The 15742-nt window shown below is 40.1% G+C and overlaps 1 protein-coding gene across 1 annotated transcript; it reads left to right on the forward strand.

Moving 5' to 3' along the window:
• The first annotated feature begins 663 nt into the window (after positions 1-663).
• LOC115922247 lies at positions 664-7674 on the forward strand. Its single transcript, XM_030980751.1, has 2 exons — positions 664-3009; positions 3063-7674. Exon 2 carries the CDS (start codon positions 3296-3298, stop codon positions 7166-7168), a length of 3873 nt encoding a protein of 1290 aa, XP_030836611.1. The 5' UTR covers positions 664-3009; positions 3063-3295; the 3' UTR covers positions 7169-7674.
• The last annotated feature ends 8068 nt before the right edge of the window (positions 7675-15742 follow it).

The raw sequence follows: 15742 nt of genomic DNA on the forward strand, positions 1-15742 counted from the left end.
TCATTTATACTAACAAGATAAGTCGTATTTACGGCAAAAGACAATGAGATTAATATCAATGCTTAATTAGTTATATTAATCACAGTGTTGAAGTATTACACACGTACGTTATACTCTACGTTATCGCTCTTGAATCTGCATATTCGTGTATACGACGTGTTTTACGATTAGTTGATTTCTTGAGCATCTTTACGATCTTATCTGCGATACAGTTTATGGATGCGTGAATAAACGAAATCTTTGAACATTTATACGCAAGTGTGATTGGACAGTTATTACGGAGTGCGTTCCGATGTTTTCCTAATAACCCTCAGCTGTAGCTTAACATGTGCAAAAAGCGACATGCCTAAACTTATTTTCTGTAATTGTCATGTAGATCGACTCGTATTATCAATGTGGCTTTTATATACATTCCTTTTTGTGTTTTCTTAATTCCATCCATAAAGACGAAAAAGAGAAAAAGAGGAAATCCATGGGTCATCTCGGAATGCCGATGGGGATGTTTATGTTCACTTTTCTTCGATCAGAATAAATTATAAAATTGATCAATTCTTCATATATCATGTCTGTGCCTATCAAAATCAGGCTTCAACTGTAGTCTGTACTCTTAGTAGGAGACCAGCCTGCAGGTCCCGTGACCAAACTCGGGGAACAAAGGTTTGAAAGTGTGTTTGTGTTCCCTGATGAATACCGAACAATTTTGACTTGGGCTGCCCCCTTGAAAATGTCAGGCATTTCCGGGAAGGGTCAATTAAGGTCAAACAGGGGTCAAAATTCAAAAATATTCCGATCGTGTCGATATGCATATCAAATTACTCGTCTCAACATGGTGATTCCAAAAATGTACAGTTTGTTAGACCTCCGACCTTAAATGAGGGCGCTGTGGTGAAAAACGTCGAAAGGTCAACGAACTTTTGACTGGTGGTCAAATTCACCAACACAGTTAACATTGTCCGATTCGAATGATTTTAGCGTCTAATAATATGTTTTCTGACATGGCAAATTCAACTATACAACTTTCAAAAGTAAAATTGCTTACCTTGACCATGAAAATTCTAAATGGCTGTTACAAGATTAACATAAATTAGCCCAAAACAACAAATTATTAAATGTTTGTCACCGAAACGTCACAAACAATTGAAACAATCCATTTACAAAAATTAAAAAAAATTTGATTATGTGTATCCTTTTTTCTTTAGAACACTTGTCTGATATAATATTGTACAGTATATCATATAACGTGTATACGGTAGGTAAATGATGATGATGGGCTGTGAATATCTGCAGCAATGTAGCTTCAACAACGTGTTCCCTTATTTGGGTAAAAGTTTGTGGATGCAATGAAACTGACGTTATCCGCTTGGTAAGTACCTCATTGTAAATTTCTTCCTTTTTTCATGTTATTGGACCAAAGATAACAAAAAGTTAATATTTACAAAACAATTGATGGCTTAAATAAGGTTTCAAGCCAGAGACCATATGGCAATATTATTACATTCCTCAAGGTAGTAATATTAATTGAGTATACAGGACACATACTACTCTGAATCATTGCGACCTTGTTTCATGCTTGATGAAAATCGGTTGATTTACTTGGTCTTCTCTGACCTTTGCTTGATGGAATTGTAACAGGCGAATGGACTTGATTTACTTTTCTTTACATTTCCTCATGGAATTAGCAGAGTCTGTATAAGAATTACATGTCATCTTTCACCAATTCTTGGCATAAACATGTATTAGTCATTTTTTTAAAGTCTATTTACCTGAATTCCTGTGTTTCAGTTAAGTGTGCCATACATGATACAGAGATACCAAGTTAAGAGACCAGCTAGGCGTGAGACTCGGTAGGTCTGGGTTGGTATCGCGAGCATCCATATTGATCTACTGAAGATCTTAAGATCGTTTCAAGCAATGCGCGCTTATAGCTAGCTTATGTGCATGCGATATACAATACCATGCTACCGACTCGCGCGGCCGGCGTCCACACTATAGATGATAGAGCGCCGCACGTGTATCATATTCGCTTTTCAGCTAGGCGGCGGCCGGTAGCTTGCCAATGGGCAATGGTTACTCCCCCCCCCCCTTTTTTTTTCCCTCCCGGTCTGGCCCTGAGGCGTGAGAAATTGGTTGCGGCGCGTATGAGCGTGACTCTCGTGCCTAATGCGTGAGACCTCGTAGGTCTCATGATACAACTTCCATCTTGCAAATTGATGCTATCTTAAATATATCTTGGATTTTAATGGTAAGTAATTCACACTTCTTATACTTATGGTAATAACATGCAGTGGAATTACAGGAGAACTGGTAATACAAAATCTTGTTGAGAGAATGCACATTTCTAATTCTTACCACCATAAGCTTGCTGACTTGGACCAAGTTTTATCCACCAGAGAATTGCTAAAATCAGGTCCTGAGATGGTAGTAATTTTTTCTGTATCATGACGTCCACATACTAGTAATTTTTTTACAAACATTTCTTCTGTGCATTGATGTAAAGTGAATATATGATTAAGATCCCTATAGGATCAAGACTAACATCTGCTTTGTATTTTCATATTTTATCTAACCAGCATTAAGATCTGGGAACAATGTCAGCACCAAAGTCGACACCAGTAGTGAAGCCTCAATCAAACAGAAAAAGGAAACGAGAGGAAAAAGCTGGACTATGTGTTTTGTGTAATGAACAATGCCATGAAGATAAAAGCAACATTTCTCCTGAAGCATGGGAACGCATGAAGGGCAAAGCACAAGATTGGAAAGGGTTGCATAAATTTGGAACTGTTTATGATTCAGTCAATTGGGATGCAGGACCGAATGGTGTCTATTTTCATAAGGCATGCAGGACTGCATTGGCAGCTCAACGTGGACTTCAACAAGCAATAAGAAAAAGAGACCAAGAACAGAAACAAACATTGGACACACAAGAAACGCATGCAAAAGACCAGCAGCAAGATGGACGATCTTCACGTAGCACTGGTCTCCTTCATGAAAAGAATCTGTGCATTTGGTGTATGAAACCAGAGGACTTGAAAAATTCCAAAACATTATGTATTATCCAACAGTGGAATGCGTGGAACACCTTCAAGTCACATACAATACACTTGAAAGATGACCAGATGAGAGAAAGAATTTTAACTGTCATAGATTCTACCACTGATCCCTTTGCGTCAGAAATACGCTATCATCGTTCCTGCTGGATGAAGTATGTCAAGCGTCACTACAGACATTCTGATTCATCTGGTGACCGAATGCACTTACAGAACGTGCGACTTACAGAGGTTAGACAGATGTTTTTATGCATGTTCGTACAGTTGTGCTTGAGATGAATGAGCCAAGAACATTACAGGGTCTTCTGGTTGATTATAACCAAATGAGTGCAAACTTTGGTTTTGAAACTGTGATGAAAACCAGCACTATAAAACAAATGCTTCAGAATGAATTCAAAGACAACATTGGATTCCACGATCGTTTCCACAAGAACCAGAGCACAATTGTCTATGATGCATCTGCTGGTGGAAGTTTCATTGAAGCAGCCATTTATTCTTGGGGAATAAGTGATGAACAGTTACTAAACAATGTCGCAAGGCGTCTGAAAAAGAAGTTTACAGAAGAAGTGGGTTTATCTTGGCCTCTCCGTGTTGATGAGCTTGAAGATATTGAAGAACCCCATGAACTTTTGCGCCAACTTCTGACATGGCTCAAGGATCCTGATTCCAATGACTTTACTGAAGCATGCCATGATCCACAGACTGCTGCTTTGGCATCCCTCTTGTTTTCGTTCATCACCGGCAAACGCACGTCCTTCCAAACAAAGTTATCAGTGACTCTTCATGGATTAACTCGGAGTCGTGAAATCATTGACATCTTGAAACAATTTGCTCTTGGAATAAGTTACAAAGATGTTCTTGCTCTATATGAAGCTTGGGCCATGGATGATATCAAAGCAAATGTTGCTTGTCCTGACGAGTTAGCAGATGGTTTTCCAGGAACAGGTATCCTAGATAACGATGATTTCAAAGATGATACATTGACAGGGGCCGATACATCTCATCGGACCAATGTTATGTTTGTACAACCTAATGATGTTACATCATTAGACCCGGAGGAGGGTCGTCCCACACTTCAATTGACCAAGTCTGAAGATTTGACAGATTTAAGTACTTTACAACACAAGATTCATCCTTACAAAACAGTCAAACGCGGCCAGCCAGCAGTTCGTCAGGAAATTGATATCTCACTTCAAACAAGTGATGAGCAAAGAAAGCGAGGTGTTATGCATGTGTTGGCCCGTCTGGATATTGCAGGGAAGAACATACCAGCTGATGAACAGAAAGTTGGAAGTTTCACTGGGTTCCAGGCTAATATCCATGAGTATGTGGTGAAAAGTACAGCATACTATTTTCTAACATTTCCAAAGCCACCTCAGAAGTCAGTGGTTCACGAGGTTATGTGTCGCATGGTCAACGCAGCCGAGTGCAAGTCAATGCCATTTATTCAGCTAGTAGGCGACCAACCAGTCTATGCCCTTATTGTTCAGCTGAAAAATGAGAATCCTGAGAAATTTAAACTTATCCTTCCATTCTTGGGTCCATTCCACGCTCACATTTCCTTCATATCGGCGATAAACAAGCGGTTCCATGGCTCAGGTTTATCCGAAATTCTTGTGGCAGCTGATATAATTTCAGAAGGATCAGTTGACCAAGCACTTCGTGGTAAACACTACAGCAGAGGTATAAGGTGCCTTTCACTTATGTATGAGGTGCTCATTCGCAGGATTATTTTCCGCGGGGTCAGCGAGGGACTGAAGCTATCATCGGAGCTCGAATCAAAGTTGAAAGTTCTTAGAAGTCCACCCAATAGCTCAAAAGAACAACTACAGGCCATCTCAGATGATCTCATGATGGATGCAGAGTTCAAGTCCTTTGTAGAAAGAGCATTTGAGAGTGTTGAGAAATCAGACAGCCCCATGGCAAGGTTCTGGTTGAGCTTCATGGAAATGGTTGAAATACTGATCATGAACATATACGCCCTGAGGACACAGGATTGGGATTCATTCAAATCATCCCTCCGAATGATGATGCCATGGCTGCGGATATATGACAATGATAAATACAGCAGATGGCTTGTAGAATTCTGGCTTGAGATCAGCAGTCTTCCCGAAGAAAAAGAGAGGTATATGCGAGATGGCCTATTCGCACAATCGATGACCGGGAAACCATACTCATGCTTACCCCTGGATCTCTGGATAGAAATGACCATGAATAAAGGGTCGAAGATGAAGGCAGGTTGGAAGCGCATCTTAAAAAATGAAAAGATGTTGTTGACTCACACAAGAACCGTCAATTCTGTGAATAGAGTTAGAAGTTCACTACATGCATTGGCAAACCTCACCAAATCATCTGAAGGTCACAGAGAGAACTCCACAACGAGGTTGTTGCTGGATGAGCGTGGTGTACAAGATCTAGACAATTGCATCACAGAATTTGATTGTGACCCATTCGACCTTACACAGCCTATCTTGAGGTCGCTCCAGTCTGGAATGGTCGCATCAGATGCTCTTGTGAAAGACTTTGACTCAGCACATGAGGATGGGGAGACTCTAGTGCAATCATTCTTCAAAGACCGCATGTTCTCTGGTGATAAACAGTTTGATGCCACCATACACAGAAACAGCAGACACAGCTTCAGCAAACCACCAGTTATCAAAGACGCATCAAAGCAGAAGGTCACAAAAACAGATGCTATGGAAAACAAAGCCATGGCCGAGATCATCACTTTGGCACAAGAGTTAGATGATGGTCTAGTGCTTTCTGAAGTCATGAAATACCGCGTGACAGAAGAGTGTCTCCCAATCTTCAATGTAAATGGAACAATGCGCAAAGGGCAAAAATCTAAACTGGCACAGAAGTTCAACTTTATTGATTTGGAGTTCCGGGATAGATACATTGCCCTAGTAGATATGGGATTCATTTGGAGGCTATCAACCCCATCTGTTGAGGATAGAGAGAAGCGAGACGAAAGTGCTTACACGTGGGGCGATTATGCTGCTAAAATGTTTAACCTTGTTCTCCAACGCCATCCTACGGCGTCCCAGATCATATTTGTAAATGACCCATATGATCTACAACACAGCATCAAAGATAGTGAACATGAAAGGCGAACAGGTGAATTGCCTTTTGTTGGAGGGACCAGGAATATTTTCATCAAGAGAAATGATGAACTGCCATCCCCTAGGCACTTCAACAACATGTTCAAGAACCCAGGAAACAAAATTCGTCTCCAGCAATTTTTGAAGACTGAGTTCAAAACCCTGTTACTCCAACATCCAGATACCAGATTTATTTACTCTGTGAGGGAACGCTGTAGTGATTTGTCCACTGATGAGGAGGTAGTTGAGTTGACATGTCAGCATATGGAAGCAGACACCATTCTTTTGTACATATATTCCCAACTAAGAAAGTCTGGAGTAAAAGATGCCGTTGTCATTGATGCAGAAGACACAGATGTGTTGGTCTTAGTTTCGTATGTGGCACATCAAATTGAAGGTATGCTAGGACTAAAAAGGAAGAAAAGCATAATTGATTGTGCAACACTCCTTGATAAGGATATCAGTGATGTCATTATCCCCTTTCACATCCACACTGGTGCAGATGCTATTTCCAGTTTCTATGGCCGTGGAAAACCATCAGTCTTTGACAGCGCAATGAAGTCAAAAGAGGCACGAGAGCTACTTAGAGGGCTTGGGAAATGTCTCCCAGTGACATCACAAACTCTTAAACAGATGGAGCAGTATACCATCAAATACATATACAAGGACAAATCAAGCAAGACACTTGCAGAAGCTCGGGCCAACAAGTGGGAGGGGATGAAGAAGAAATCGACTCTCAGGATTCCTCCCGATACAGATTCACATAATTTGAAGGTAACACGGGCCAACTATCAGGCATTCATCATGTTAAACTTTATGAATCCAGATGCTCCATCATCTCCCCTTCAGCATGGTTGGAGCTTGAGAGAGGGCAAATGTTTGCCAATACGGTATTCCCAGCCGGCACTACCTAAACGTCTAAGAGATATGACAAACCGCACTGTAGACTACACTGATTCAGATACTAGTGATTGCAACAGTGTTTCTGACTCTGATTCTGATGTATCTGACATTGAGTAGGATGATGAACTGTGCAACAAAGCCAGGTAAGCACAATGGGACAGTGTGTTTAAAAATACTTTTGTTGTTGGCCAAGACTTTTGGTATCCCTTTTGGCAGCCATTTTGAATTTTCATGGTCAAGGTAAGCAATTTTACTTTTGAAAGTTGTATAGTTGAATTTGCCATGTCAGAAAACATATTATTAGACGCTAAAATCATTCGAATCGGACAATGTTAACTGTGTTGGTGAATTTGACCACCAGTCAAAAGTTCGTTGACCTTTCGACGTTTTTCACCACAGCGCCCTCATTTAAGGTCGGAGGTCTAACAAACTGTACATTTTTGGAATCACCATGTTGAGACGAGTAATTTGATATGCATATCGACACGATCGGAATATTTTTGAATTTTGACCCCTGTTTGACCTTAATTGACCCCTCCCGGAAATGCCTGACATTTTCAAGGGGGCAGCCCAAGTCAAAATTGTTCGGTATTCATCAGGGAACACAAAAACACTTTCAAACCTTTGTTCCCCGAGTTTGGTCACGGGACCTACAGGCTGGTCTCCTACTATCTACCTTGCAGCATTGCTGTCAAGCGGTACTATAGATGAAGGAAAAGGAACAGGGCCGGAAGAGCTCTCTTCCCAGGTATGAAAGGTATAAACCGTTTCAAAGAGCATTTTAATGTATTCAGCTAAGCCTCAATGTAGATGTAAACTCGCGGACTGCTATTCGTAAGGACCGCTATTCATAACGTGGAAATTCCTATACGTGAATGACCGCTGTTCATAAAACGGAAAGGGGGTCACTATTCATAAAGGCATAAAGACCGTTATTCATAACCTCTTTTTGTATTATGAATAGCGACCCTCATTTCGTATTATTATTACGAAATGAGGGTCGCTATTCATAATAAAGAGAAGAAGGTATACAGCGGCCCTCTTCTCGTATTATGAATAGGGACCCCTACTGAATAATGGCCCGATTTTGTATTATGAATAGCGTACCTCTTCTCATTATCATGAATAGTGATCCTCTTCTTCGATTATGAATAGCGGGCCTTAATGAATAATGACCCTTTTCTCAAATTATGAATAGCGATCCTTATGAATAGCGGTCCTTACAAATAGCGAGCGGACCAAATGTAGATAACCGCATTTCATTTAATTGTATCATTGACATTTCAGTTGCTTTGTACAAAAAATTACGAGTTGGCAGTTGTTTAAGAAGAGCTAGAAACCAAATGTCTTTGTTACTTTAAAACGTCACCTAATATTTGTTCAAATAAAATCTTCTTATACAGTCGTATTCATGATATTGAACTTGTGTTGTTGGTGAATTTTTGCAAATTTCAATTCCTGACTATGTGACAAGGAAAGAATTGTCAATGAAATTAAACTTGGTGACTTTATAGTTGTACATGACATGATACCTGCAATCAGAGCTGTATTTCATTTTCAAATTTCATCTATCTTTGCAGAGATTATGGAGAGCACGGTCCAATCATGATCATTGAGCAGCCAAGAACAAGCGACCCCCTCCAGATCCTGCAAACTTCGGGCTTAATGGTGATCCTCCACCATTAGACCACACACGAAATGCTGATGTCAAGGTGAGAGGCTGTACTACTTGTCCAGTAGAAGACGTAGGAGTGGGAGACCAATCACAATCTTCAAAGATGGAAGGCATCGCTGGAATGCCTCATGGCCTTCACCCATCTCTTTGGATTGACAACCTGTCTCTATGGGATGATGAGATGGAAGAGGACGAGATGTTATCTCAGCCTACCAGCCTCTCGTCGAAGGATGGTTGGGCACCTCTTCCACCTCTTCCACCCAAGATGTTGAGGGGGGCATCATGCAAGCAGTGGGAATGCCAAACACACACTTGTCAAGAGGGGAGCAGTTCTCAAGGCCCAAGAGCCTCTCCTCCCAGCTGGATGAGAAGTTTTCTCAGCCTACCAGCCTCTCGTCGGAGGATGGTTGGGCACCCCTTCCACTTCAAGATGTTGAGGGGGACATCATGCAAACATTGGAAATACCAACCACAGACCTGTCAAGAGGGGAGCAGTTCTCAAGGCCCAAGAGCCTCTCCTCCCAGCTGGATGAGGAGTTTTCACAGCCTACCAGCCTCTCGTCGGAGGATGGTTGGGCACCCCGTCCACCTCTTAAAGATGTTGAGGGGGACATCATGCAAGCAGTGGAAATACCAACCATACATCTGCCAGGAGGGGAGCAGCTCGCAATGCCCAAGAGCCTCTCCTCCAAGCTGAATAAGATTCTACATAAATGTACTAAATTTTGGAATTCTCTTGAATCTCATTTAATAAACGTACACTCTGCAATGCATTAGACCCCAAAACTAGACAATGTGAAATCCAAATTTGGGTCAAAGAAGAACCAGGATTTAATTCACTTACCGCCGTTTAAATCAAAACTAAACTATGGAATGCTCTTGAATCTCATTTTATAAACGTACACTTCCAAAATACCTTTCAATCTTAGTTCACATAACCTTTGTAAATAATTTATGTACTAGCTTTACGCTTCCATTTTCCCATCGTTGACAATGTATATAAATATTTTGTTGTGTCTACGTTACTTTATTTACTTGTTTACCGTTTGTAATGTGCTGTATATATATTACATCTTTGCATTTGTATGAAATGAATTGATGAATTGATGAATTGAAACTTGTCTCACTGGGGATGATGTGGTGATCCCTGTCAACCGACGGCTTCCAGGCTAACGGACAACCATCAAGAACAAGGACAGCTATAGACTCATCAGAACTAAATAATACAACTCAGTAGCATAGCCTGATTTATGCTGCTTCTTACAAGAATCTTTCTTGTGTGAAGGCTCACTTTATTCAATAATTAAAGATAAGAATTTAAAAATTCAATTCAGTTGTTTATTTTCCATGTCTGTAAAGATATGTATGTTGATAAGAGAAATTGTGAAGAAGTGGCTTGTGATTTAAAGGGAGGGGAGTAAAGAGAGAGAGAGAGAGAGAGAGAGAGAGAGAGCGCGAAAGGGGGACAGTGGAGAGGAGAGAGAGAGAGAGAGAGAGGCAGAGACAGACGAAGAGAGAGTGACCACAATAAATATGTAAATAAATAGAGAATGGGGAGAAAGAGATGGACAAGTTTGAGAGTGTGGAAGGAGAGGGTTATAGAGACGGAAAAATACAGGAACGAGAAGAGGGGACAAAATTGGATTTATCGAAAATTGCATGTATCTTCAGCTAATGCTTTATAGCATGTATCCTTACAATATCAAATCTCAGCTGCAAGCAAATTTATCAAGGTGTTTGACTTTAAAATATCCACTTGACACTATCTGAATGTAGTTAATTCTTGGAACGATCTGTCTGCTGACATTGTTTAGGCATCACCAGTCATTTTTTAGTCCATACTCAACCAATGGAATTGGAAACTGAAGTGTAGGCTAATAAGTTCGAACCTAAATGTTTGAAGAAAAATTTGATCAGTGTGAGGATTGATTTGATGAGCTTGATATTAACAGGAACAGACCTGTTGAATGTCCTTCTACAAATCTCTAGACTTACTGGCCGTTATCATTGGTAATTTAAAGCAAGTCTTCCTTTTCCCTCTCTTACTCCCCCCCCCCCCTCCCTCCCCCCGGGCCCCCTCTCTTCCTAGTGTAAAGAGCTGAAGTTATATTTTGTTTGAAAAAAATGAGAGCGCTTCTGGAAAAACGGAAAACTACTACATGAGAAAGCTTTAAAATATTGGTTTCATTTTCACCAGTAAGGTACACAATAAAGTATTCTTACGATATTCTCCCAAACACTGGCCTCAAATTATTATTCACGTTGACGTTGTGACATAGTCTAACAACCAAGACAGTATTATGTCTTTTCCATTCAAGCCAATGATTAAAGGTGTAATATTAATCTAATAAAAAGAGTCGTCATGAAACACAATAAAACGGAACTGCCTCAGTTAGAGGTAGGCTAGAAAGATACTTACTGATTCTGTCTAAATGCCATGGCGATTTGGAGCCACAAAGGCCCTACATTATGACCTAGTTTGTCTCTAAAACAGACTGCATGGCCCGCATGGGTATTTTGGGTCGTCCTAATTGGGGTTATAAAATTTAGGGTCATTATCATTTCTTTTTACATGTACTTCAAGATACCTAGCCACAACTGCCTGATCTCTGAGAAATGCTCCAATCTGTAAAGATTTAGATATTTACTTTACTTTGTTCATTTAAAATATATAAAAATGAGTCTCGAATTGCAGACTAATTGTCTAGACGCAAGGGGAATCCCCGTTTGTCATTGAATTTGTGCGAAGCCACAATGCACAACCCAGCTTCACGTCATCGTTCGTTCAATTCAAGCCTATACTGCGAACAAATCTGATAAAGAACAGGTAAAAGACATATATTTTGCAGCTTATCATTCTTAGATACTACAACACGTTATATAATAAGCGACAATCCAATTCTAAAGAACTCTGATCTTGTTCAATTTGATTTATTCCTAAAAGCTGGTTGGGTGCAAACACCCTGGCAGCCATTTTTGTGCGTCATGCCATGCCATGGTGACCATGGTGTTTACAAACACCGGGGCGTGGCGAATACTGTGGTATAAGCCGGTATACCAGTTATGCAAAGTGCTATGAAAACTTGAAAGGTCTAAACTTATTATCTGTAATTGTCATGTAGACTCGTATTATAAATGTTGCTTTTATATATTCCACTTTGTGTTGGCTTTATTCCGTCCATAAAGAGGGGGAAAAAGAACAAGAAAAAGATAAAAACATGAAAGCTATGCATTATGCTGTCATCTTGTAGTTCTGATGCATGATGGGAAGTTTATGTTCAGTTTTCGTCGACCGACCAGATCGAATAAGTATAATATATTGGTCAATACTTGTTTCTTTATAGATCGTGTCTGTCTAGCAGATTCAAGCTTCAACTGTACTCTGTAGTCTGTACTCTACCTTGCAGTATATCGCTGTCATGCAGTACTAGATGATGGAAAAGGAACATGACAGGGAGAGCTCTCTACTCAAGTATGAAAGGTATATAAACCTGTTTCAAAGAGTAATTTTTAATGTATTCAGCTAAGACGCATTTATTGTATCATTAACATTTCAGCAAAAAGTACCATTTGGCAGTTAGTAATGAAAGAGCTAGATACCAAATGTTTTTTTATTTTAAAATCACCTAACATTTTAAAAATAAATTCTTCAGTACAGTCATATTTATGATATTGAATTTTTGTTGTTGATGATTTTTTGCAAATTTCAATTTTTTACTGTGAAAAGAAAGGAATTGTAAGAGAAATTTGCTTAGGTGACTTTATAATTGTACAGAATGTTTTATTTTAAGCCATGTTCTATCTCAACCTAATAAGTATCAGCTAAGTTATTTTAGGGACGTTGTGCTCCAAACATTTTTGTTTGTTTATGCACTGTTCCTACTACTTATTATATCTTGATGTAACCCACTAAATTGTATTATCTGTAAACAGTTATTTTACATGTTGAATAAATTAAACAAACAAACCAACAAATATATAAATGAAAACTGCAATTAGAACTAAATTTCATTTTGAAATATTATCTATCTTTGCAGAGATTATGGAGAGCACGGTCCAATCGCAGGGAAGCCTCCCAACCAAGATCGTGGGCAGACCAAGAACAAGCGACCCCCTCCAGATCCTGCCAACGTCGAGCTTAATGATTCTCCACCATTCGACCACGACAACAATGCTGATGTCAAGGAGAGAGGCTATATTAGTCCCCCAGTAGTAGATTTAGAACTGGGGGACCAGCCGCAATCTTCAAAGATGAAAGACATCGCTGGGTTGCCTCATGGCGATGATGGGATGGAGGAGGAAGAGAAGTTATCTCAGCCTACCAGTCTCTCGTCGAAGGATGGTTGGGTACCTCTTACACCTCTTCCAGATGTTGAGGGCTTCATCATGCAAGCAGTGGGAATGCCAAACACACACCTGTCAGGAGGGGAGCAGCTCTCAATGCCCAAGAGCCTCTCCTCCCAGCTGGATGAGAAGTTATCTCAGCCTACCAGCCTCTCATCGGACGATGGTGGGGTACTCCTAGCTCCTCTCTCTGATGATGAGGGGGGCAACATGCAAGCAGTGGAAATGCCAAACAAACACCTGTCAGGAGGGGAGCAGTTCTCAAGGCCCAAGAGCCTCTCCTCCCAGCTGGATGAGAAGTTATCTCAGCCTACCAGCCTCTCATCGGACGATGGTGGGGTACTCCTAGCTCCTCTCCCTGATGATGAAGGGGACATCATGCAAGCTGTGGAAATACCAACCATACACCTGTCAGGAGGGGAGCAGTTCTCAAGGCTCAAGAGCCTCTCCTCCCAGCCGGATGAGATTCTACCTCGTCCTTTTCAAGGCAATAGATCGAGTAAATAGGTCAGCAGGAGGTCTTTAAACTGCTACAAGTTGACCAGAGCAAAGGGAAGGCAGTATGGAAGAGAGCTACAGAAGCTGAGAAGGGAGGTCGCCTCTTTGAAAGCAAAGAGGGAGAGGAATACATCTGCTGGCCTCGATGGTGGCAATGCTGATAAAAGAGGCGCAATCCCCTGGCAGATCTTCAGACCAGTATATGACGATCTGAAAATGATGCTCAGAGATTTCACCAGGGTGTATTTGCCCCAGATGACATGTTGGAGTATCACGATAGCAGTAGGGGTACATCTGTGGTAGGAGTGACTTCTAACATGTCAAACCCGAGCTGCAATGCATTAGACCCAAAATGTGAAATCCGATTTTGGGTCTAAGAGGAACCAGAAACCAGAAACCAGGATTTCAAGGACGGGGTTATGTTGTCGACCTTCACGTGGTGACCCTGTTAACTGACTAATGTCAAACTAACGACAACCGATAACTATCAAGAACAGAGACTGCTTAACTAATCAGAACCTGGCTTCTAATACAAATCATTGGCCTAGCCTGATTTATGCTGCTTCATACAGAAAATATTCTCTGTGTGAAGGCGAACTTTGTTCAAGATTAAATAAGAATTTTAAAATTCAATGCAGTTGTTCACTTTCCATGTCTCTAAGCATATGTGTCTAGGATAAGAGAAATTATGAAGAGGTGACTTGAAATTTAAAAGGAGGGGAGTAAAAAGAGAGAGGGAAAGTGACAGACAGACAGACAGGGAGAGACTGAGACAGGGAGAGCAATAGAGATAGAATCAGATAAAGATCGAGAGACAGAGACAGGGAGAAAGAGAAATGAAAAGAGAGAAAAAGTGGTGGGAGGGTAGGATTCAGAAGAAAAAACAGAGATATATAGAGAATTGGAGAGAGCGAGGGTAGGGGGGGGGGAAGAAAGGGAGGGAGGTAAAGTAAAAAAAGAAAAAATTGGAGATGGCTTTATTAAAGGCATCATTTAACAATGTAAAATCTGAGATGCATGTGTTATCAGTGTCTGTGATATGGTGTAATATTGAAGCCCTAAAATTGCACTTCTAAATGATCATGAAGTGCCTCAAAAATTAGAAATCTTTGGGTGACCGTTTTTACCATACTCATTTTCCCCAATAGACTAGTGTTATAGGAAAACGAATTTTTAAATTTGGGTTTCCAATCATAAATATCTTGATAATCAGACAGGCGATCAGCTTGCAAAAGTCATGGGGTTCCTGACTGACCTAAAGGTTTATTATTATCATTGCAGACTGACCTAAAGGTTTATAATTATCATTGCAGCATGAGCTAAATCCAGGATTTTGTTTGAGAATCTGAGACAAAGTTATCCAATCCCTTTAAAAATGAAAATAATGACATTTTCCTGATAAACCCATGTCAGTATATTTCCCTTGCAAACAGCTCTCTATTACTCTTGCATTGAAAACATAATCAGGAATTTTTCTTTTCTTCTAAACCAACTATTGATTAGATAATTTTCAGCAAAAGACAGAAAAGAGCTGCTTGATTAGGGTTTCCTCAAAATTTCTTTGATCAGCATCTAATTTTCCCCCTGCTTTTATACAATTTGATGAGATAAGAATGAACTTCCACTGTACAGTCACATTGCCTACCATGACAATGAAATTCAATGTACATGCACTGCAGTTCTACAGTATTTCAAATCAAACAAATCAATGTACAGTGTGCCCTTTTATATAATACAACTGTATTTCTTTATTAGACGCGTCGCATAAATGTCAACGAGAGGAGGCAAGATTACATTTATCAATAATAACAGTTATCAACAAAAGGTTTTCATGCGATCTGATGACTAATTCAGTTGTGTGGCCCTGACCTATATATTTGCTTGGTATTGTGTAATATACTATTTTGTTTGGAAAGAAACTGTGTCCATACGAATTTGAATTGTTTGTCACTCACCACAATTTCATAGTGGTTGTTTGGATGAGTATTAAAAATGTAGAAACAGTTACAGAAACTAACTGAAATTCATGAATATAAAAAAAGTCCCAGAATATATTTCAGTACATATGGACAGTCACAAGTCTTAGAACAACTTATAAAATATGTTGAATTAAACCTAAAAACTCATCTTTTCAAAACTGCTTTCCTGTAGATCTATTTGTATCGTCTAACGCA

The sequence above is a fragment of the Strongylocentrotus purpuratus genome, unplaced genomic scaffold (genome assembly GCF_000002235.5).
Source record: "Strongylocentrotus purpuratus isolate Spur 01 unplaced genomic scaffold, Spur_5.0 spur5_scaffold_11, whole genome shotgun sequence".
In the NCBI taxonomy this organism is placed as follows: domain Eukaryota; kingdom Metazoa; phylum Echinodermata; class Echinoidea; order Camarodonta; family Strongylocentrotidae; genus Strongylocentrotus; species Strongylocentrotus purpuratus.